Source organism: Lontra canadensis, unplaced genomic scaffold, assembly GCF_010015895.1.
Source record: "Lontra canadensis isolate GAN:19392208 unplaced genomic scaffold, GSC_riverotter_1.0 scaffold2, whole genome shotgun sequence".
Taxonomy (NCBI): Eukaryota; Metazoa; Chordata; class Mammalia; order Carnivora; family Mustelidae; genus Lontra; species Lontra canadensis.
This window is the reverse complement of record NW_022630996.1, coordinates 26,078,121-26,084,932: the sequence shown is the minus strand read 5'-3', so window position 1 is coordinate 26,084,932 and position 6,812 is coordinate 26,078,121. Positions and strand designations below refer to the sequence as shown.

Sequence of the window (6,812 nt, the reverse complement as noted above, 5' to 3'; positions counted from 1 at the left end):
GTCCGGGGAATACTGGTCCTCGTCCCCAGGGCAGGCTTCGCCCGCCTGTGCAGGGCCGGAACGTGCCTGCTGGGATGATTCCCGACCGGGAGGCAGACGTGGAGCAGGCCGAAACGCTGCGGCGGGACTCTGGGTGGGAACCACCTCTCCGGCTGCGTCCTGTTCCCGCCCCTCAGCCGGGGCAGCGAGGCGGGGCTCGGGGCGGGTTGGGCCCCCACCGGGAGTGGTAGCCCGCAGCGGGAAGCAGCCGCCGCCCGGGCCGCGAGGGTAGAGGCGAGGCGGGGCGGAGCCGGGCGCGCCGGGAAGGGGAGGCAGCGCAGGCCGCGTTGCAGCCGCCGCCGCCGCCGCCGCGCACTGAGCGCCGCGATGGGGCTGGAGACCGAGAAAGCAGACGTCCAGCTCTTCATGGACGACGATGCCTACAGCCGCCATAGCGGCGTCGACTACGCGGACCTGGATAAGTTCGCGGACTCGGGCTCCGATCGGGATCCCCACCGGCTCAACTCGCATCTCAAGGTGAAGAAGCCTGGGGCGGGCCGTAACCTGGGCCCCGCCAAAGCTTGGGGGCACGGGTGCCCCCTTTACCCCTGCCCGGACCCCAACCCCCACCCTCGCCACTGGGTCAGCCCCGCGGCGTCCGTGACCCGGAATTCACATGCCTTGGGGCCGCCTGTGTAACTTGGAATTCTTAGCCAAATTCTTGTGTGCCCAACCTTACCCTAAGAGAAGGTAGGCGACCCAGCCAGCTCCTTCCTTCCCGCTTCTTCTATCCGAGCACTCCTGGTTCCCGGGGCTGCGGGTTGGGTGACTGTTGGGTGTTCCTGTGTTTTGCCTCTGCAGGTGGGCTTCGATGATGTGATTGCAGAGCCGGTGTCTACACACTCCTTTGACAAAGTGTGGATTTGCAGCCATGCCCTCTTTGAAATCAGCAAATACGTGATCTACAAGTTCCTGACATTTTTCCTGGCTATCCCCATGGCCTTCGCTGCAGGAATTCTCTTTGCCATCCTCAGCTGTCTGCACATCTGGTGAGAAGGGCACACCGGGGTGGACCGACTTTCTGAAACGTAGAAATGTTCTTTGCTACCTGCCCCCTGCATTCCCTTCTCCCAAGGCCTGCTTGCAAGAAGAACACGCATCAGCTCGCCACAGTAGCAAGAAATGGGAGGCCTTGAAGGGCAGTGTGCTTTTTCGAGAATCATAGGTTGGGTTAGGAGTTTAAACAGAAGTAATGTCCCTCTGCCCTCGGGTGTGATTTTCCTTCTTATGTTAATAAGGCCCCGCTGACTGTGGAGGTGCAGACCTGGAGGCCATGCTTCCTGCCACAGACTGTTCTCTTATAGGACAAGTTAGGACTTGTGCCAGTGGTTCTGGGCTAGACTCTTACTTCTATCATCACCATTTATTCAGTCACCACCTGTGCTTGGGCTAAAACAAAAGTGATCTCTGAGCAGAATGCCAGTGACAGTACAATTGAACAGGGGTATCAGGCCTGGTTAAGAAATGCTATGGAGGGGCTGCTCCAATCCTGAGACTAGCAGATGGCAAGAATGTGACCCTGTGTGTGTGCAATTAAGGTGATGGGCCCCCAGCAGAAATGAATGAGAAGTCAAGCTGCAGGATAATGAAATGAGAAGGCCTCCAAATTACTTTTTCCCTATGAGACAACATAGGGAGTGGCATCAACTTAAGGGAAATAAGTATGAAACCTCCTGGGCATTAATAGGATGTTTTGAGTAACTTTATTCACACTCAAAGTGCATCATAAAACTTTGGAGGACATTTTAAGCATTAAAAAATTTTAAAGGAAAATGTTACATTGTTTTAAAAGCCATCCACCTTGTTTTGAGGGAAAGAACATTCTGATCATCCCCTGTATTGCAACAGTTGTCAAGATTGTGCTTTAGGGCAGTCCTGGCAAAATGTATAATCCTAACTGCCTCCATGTCTTTTTTAGTCACTTCTTATTGTATTGCCACACCCTAACCCATGTTGTGTTCATTGTTAGAAGTTACAGAATTATTCTCAATTCCCCTTTACCTTGTAAATCAATTTCTTTTAGTTACTTAGCTAGTTAGCTCAACCCGATAAATTTATTGAGTGCTTAGTTTGTGCTGGGCACTGGGCCAAGGATGAGTAAAATGTAGAATCTGCCTTCAGTTTATTCAGCATATCAGGGTAGCAGGCTAGGTACAGAAGTAGATGCTGAGGAAAACTCTGTTAAGTCTATTAAGGAAGAGGGAAGCACTAGGAAGCCTTCATAGAGAAAAAGGAATCTAAAAAATCTCTTAAAGGATAAATAAAAATTCTGGGTACCTGTGTGGCTCAGTTGGTTAAGTGACCAACTGTTGATTTCAGCTCAGGCCATGATCTCAGGGTCAAGAGATCAAACCTTGCATCAGCCTTGGCACTCAGCAAGGAGTCTGCTTGAGGATTCTTTCTCTCCCTCTTCCTTTGTCCTTTCCCTGGCTCGTACGCTGTCTCTCAAAAATAAATAAATAAATCTTTTTTAAAAAAGATAAATAAAAATTCACCAAATAAGTAAAGGACAACACCAATCTAATTTGGTCACTAAAGATGGAAACAACTAAAATATATTGAAAGTGTCAAAAGACTGTTGGAGGAATGAAAATCTTTGCCTTTATACATAAGCAAATTCACTAAGGCCAGATGTATAGTTTGCTTATAATCTGACATTATTAGCACATGGATTTTTTTAAAAGAGGTGCCAGCCAGCATATAAAATTTTGGATTCCTAATTAACCAAAACCAATCGTGTAACCTCTTTCAAAAATGTGAAAAACTGAGTGACCACATAGTATGTTGTGAAAGGTTGGCTCTTAAGCTGTTTGGAAATACAGAGTGCTGCATTTATAATCAACAAAGCTGGACTTCCTAAAGCACTGGCTGAGGAATTAAAGACAAAATGGTTTTCATTTACTAAATGCTGGGAAGATACAAGTAAAGCTACAATTACCCAATGAGGCTTCTCTTAACCTGGGTCGCCTGAAAACGGAAGATGTTTTTTGAGTGCAGTGCTTCCAATGGTGAATCATCAAACCATTTATTTTTCAGACACATAAAATGTATTATTTAACCTCAGCTTGTTTTTCAAATTACATTCATGTGGGTCATTAATGTTTAACAATCATCCATTCATCATCAGGCAGCTGTGATTGCAAGTAGAGGAGTTACTTCAAACAAAAAAAATGCTTAAAAGTTAGCATGTATCTTGATAAAATAGATTTATCATTAATGGTTTACATTCCCTTGACATGATAAGACCAGATCAAGGAGAGGCCCTATAAAAAAACAAACCTATTTGACTAAACCTTTCTTCCCCATTGTTTCACTTCCCCTTCTTTCCTTTTTTTTTTCCCTTTTGGCAGGAAGTAGGGGTTGTTATTACCAAGAGTTTGAGAACCAAAGCTATGAAACTATGCAGTAATAGATATTCAACCCACATCACATCATTACAATGGATCTGATTTTAGATTCCTTAACAAACAAACAACAACAAAACATCCAGAACTCAGTCTGGTGATGTTGGATCCTAGGTCAGAAGTACAGGTCATGAGGGACCAGTGGATTGTTTTGCTACCATACCACATTCAGACTAAGATAACCACCATTTGGGAACAGCAGATTATTGGTCATAAGGGGATCATATCAAAGAAATGTGTCTGGAGCACCCTTACCTTTTGTGTTTGTTGGGATGCAATTCAAATAGATAGTCCAACTTATAGAAATATAGTAGTAGCAATTTCACTTCTAGAAGAAATTTTTATACAGCGAATTGCTATGACAATGCAACCTATATGACACTCTAGTTAATACAAAGCTAAGTAAAAGTCTCTGTCCCAAGAGCTTTGTCCAATGGAGGAATGTATAATCTTACAAATTATAAGATTTCTTTAAGAAGTGTTTGGATCCGGTGCCTGGGGACTAAGTGGGTTAAGTGCCTGTCTTCAGCTCAGGTCATGATCCAGGAATCCCTGGACCAAGTTCTGCATCAGGCTCCCTGCTCAGCGGGGAGTCTGCTTCTCCACCTTGTGCTCCCTTTCTCTCTCCTTTTCTCTCACCCTTTCTCTCTCTCTCAAATAAATATATAAAACCTTAAAAAAAAAAAAAAAAAAAGAAGCGTTTGAATCATGGATCCTCTGACCCACAGTGAGAGAACAACAACTTAAAGAAAATAAAATGAGTTTACCACATCATATCAACTGAACTCTCACATGTAAGCAGCCACACTTAGCTGTACTGGAAAGTCCACTTTTGTCCTGTGCTGCATTCCCTTTTAGGATATAGAAATCTAAGAAATTATGAGATAGAAAATGTCTCAACCTATGGAAGAGTGGAAAGTATATTATATTCTCAGTGAAGTAGATTTGGTTAGGAAGCTTTCTGATTTAAACTTTAGTCTTAGAGTACATCAGTTTGAGATCATTTTCTTTATACTATATATTCTGACTTCAAATTGTCCTACTTACAAATGATGATATCATATACACATTATAATGACAGCATCATATAGGCATTTCAAGGGTGCATAGTAAGTGTTAATCCTTATAGCCAATCTTACGAACTCCGGTTCTACTTTCATTTGTAGTGATATGCCCAAGGCCATATATCAAGTGAGAAACATAATGTGATAAGAAATCAGAAGCTGTCATCATTCGGGTTTCTATTCAGCTATTTAGCTTTGAAACACCTAGTAATTAATTTTCTTTAAAAATTTCTTTAAGTCTTTAGTACTTGGAACAAAATATGAGATAAATATAAATGTGTACACATTTATAGATAAAAATGTGTACACATCTAGGAATATTCAGTATTCTGAAAATATCTCAATCAGTTTCCTGATCTTCCCTTCACTGTTAGCTAAGTACAACAGACCATTATTTAAGTCACATATTAATAGCAAATCAAGAAAATCAACCTTACTTCCTTGTGCCCATCCAGATAATAATAAAAATCCCATTGAGGCTACCAACAGTTCCTGAGAATTCAAAGATACTTCTGTGCTCAAATAGCGCTACTACAACAGAGAGCATTATACAGAGGATTATACAGAAAATTAATCAGCCTGAGGAATATGAAGACTTGCAGTTATCTTACAAAAAGACATAAGGAAAAAATAATTTCAGGATAGTCTAGGTTGTTTTGTTTTGTTTTTTCTAAGAGTTCTGACATAATTCAGGGTTCTTTTAACTCTACCACACAGTTCTTTTCAGTGTATGTAATTACCATGAAAGATTAGTAATATTAAGCATGACAATGCTAAATTCACTTCCCCCCAAACCTTTAATAAAGGTCAAGATTGTCCTCACTTAAACAGCTTCTACTCTAGGGGCATCCGGGTGGCTCAGTTGGTTAAGTGTCTGCCTTCAGCTCAGCTTATGATCTCAGGGTCCTGGGATTGAGCCCTGCGTGGGGCTCCCTGCTCACTGGGAGTCTGCTTTTCCCTCTCCCTCTGCCCCTCCCCCTGCTCATGCTCTGAAATAAAATTCTTAAAAAGGGGGAGAGGGGCCTTTATTCAAGTAGGAAAGACAGAAGTATAGCCATGTATTTATGATACCCTTTGGTAAATTTAAGGATTAAGAAATTTAGTACTATAGCACAAAAAAGGAGTATCCAACCCAGCCTGGCCCAAGGGGTGGAAGTGGAATGAGGCAACAGGAAAAGGCTACCATCAAGTAGAACTCCAGGGAATTATGAAGAATTAAGCAGGTTAATGTTTAGGGGCAGAGACCAGGTAGATCCATTTACCGTTTTATTTATTTTTTTGTTTTACTGTTTCAGATGGCATGCCATCTATAGAAAGAATACTGGTGTTATCATCTATATGCCTGTTTATTTTTTTAAGCAACATATCTCTGTGCATTTTATCACTATGTGGGTCACTATTTATTTGTTTCAGATGTTCAGATTTAGGTGAATTAGGCCATTATTATATCTTTTCATGCATGTACAAGAGTCAGTGACCTTATTTGGCTACACCAATAATCCTTACACAAATCTCTTCTTCCATTCTAGGATTATAATGCCTTTTGTAAAGACCTGCCTAATGGTCCTGCCTTCGGTGCAGACAATATGGAAGACTATAACAGATGTTGTCATTGCCCCATTGTGTACAAGTGTAGGACACAGCTTCTCTTCTATCAGCTTGCAACTGAGTCATGACTAAACACTTGGACCCCAGGTCTGGAGATTTGGATACTGTAATACTTCTTGACTGTCATAATGTAAAAGCACTACTGTTCTGTTCTAAGCATTCCCAACTGTTCTAATTAAGAAAATTTTTAAGATTGGGCAACCACATGTAGAAATGTTTATTGGCAGATCTTTTCAAATAATGCTTTTCTAATTAATAGTCAAGGATTTAATATATAACTTCAGAGCCAGAATTATACAGTAGGTTGGCAACACTTAATTTTAAAGGCAGACAGTTTTTACTTTAGTACAAAAGTATACATTTTATAATGATGAATTTATAAAGATCAAGAGACATTTCTCAAACACTTTAATTTTTTTGCACAACTGCCTGTAAAAATCTGGAATTTCTTATTTTTTTACTCTGAAAGTAATACTTTTAAAATTACCTTTGCAGATAAAGTCATGGGAATACTTACAGAAAAAATATACAAAGATCCTAGAAATTATGGTAACAAAAGCATGCAGTGGTGATAGGAGCTATGAAATATAATAGGACAAATAAATGTGAAAATAGATTCATGAACATGTGTACCTTTAAATAAGATATTGTTAACCTATAGATCTATTTAATAAGATGTTTCATTTTACTGTATATT

The 6,812-nt window shown here is 41.4% G+C and overlaps 1 protein-coding gene across 1 annotated transcript; it reads left to right on the top strand.

The window, feature by feature from the left end:
- The first annotated feature begins 255 nt into the window (after nt 1-255).
- Nucleotides 256-6,401, top strand: CAV2 (caveolin 2). The gene is made up of 3 exons (XM_032870919.1): nt 256-516; nt 841-1,028; nt 6,037-6,401. Exons 1-3 carry the CDS (start codon nt 367-369, stop codon nt 6,185-6,187), a joined length of 489 nt encoding a protein of 162 aa, XP_032726810.1. The 5' UTR covers nt 256-366; the 3' UTR covers nt 6,188-6,401.
- The last annotated feature ends 411 nt before the right edge of the window (nt 6,402-6,812 follow it).

Bases quoted from the DNA above. Each gene is read 5' to 3' on its own strand.
- CAV2 (XM_032870919.1), top strand. From the start codon at position 367: ATGGGGCTGGAGACCGAGAAAGCAGACGTCCAGCTCTTCATGGACGAC. The intron at 517-840 runs GTGAAGAAGCCT...TTGCCTCTGCAG, and splicing joins GGCTCAACTCGCATCTCAAG to GTGGGCTTCGATGATGTGAT. The intron at 1,029-6,036 runs GTGAGAAGGGCA...CTTCCATTCTAG, and splicing joins CTCAGCTGTCTGCACATCTG to GATTATAATGCCTTTTGTAA.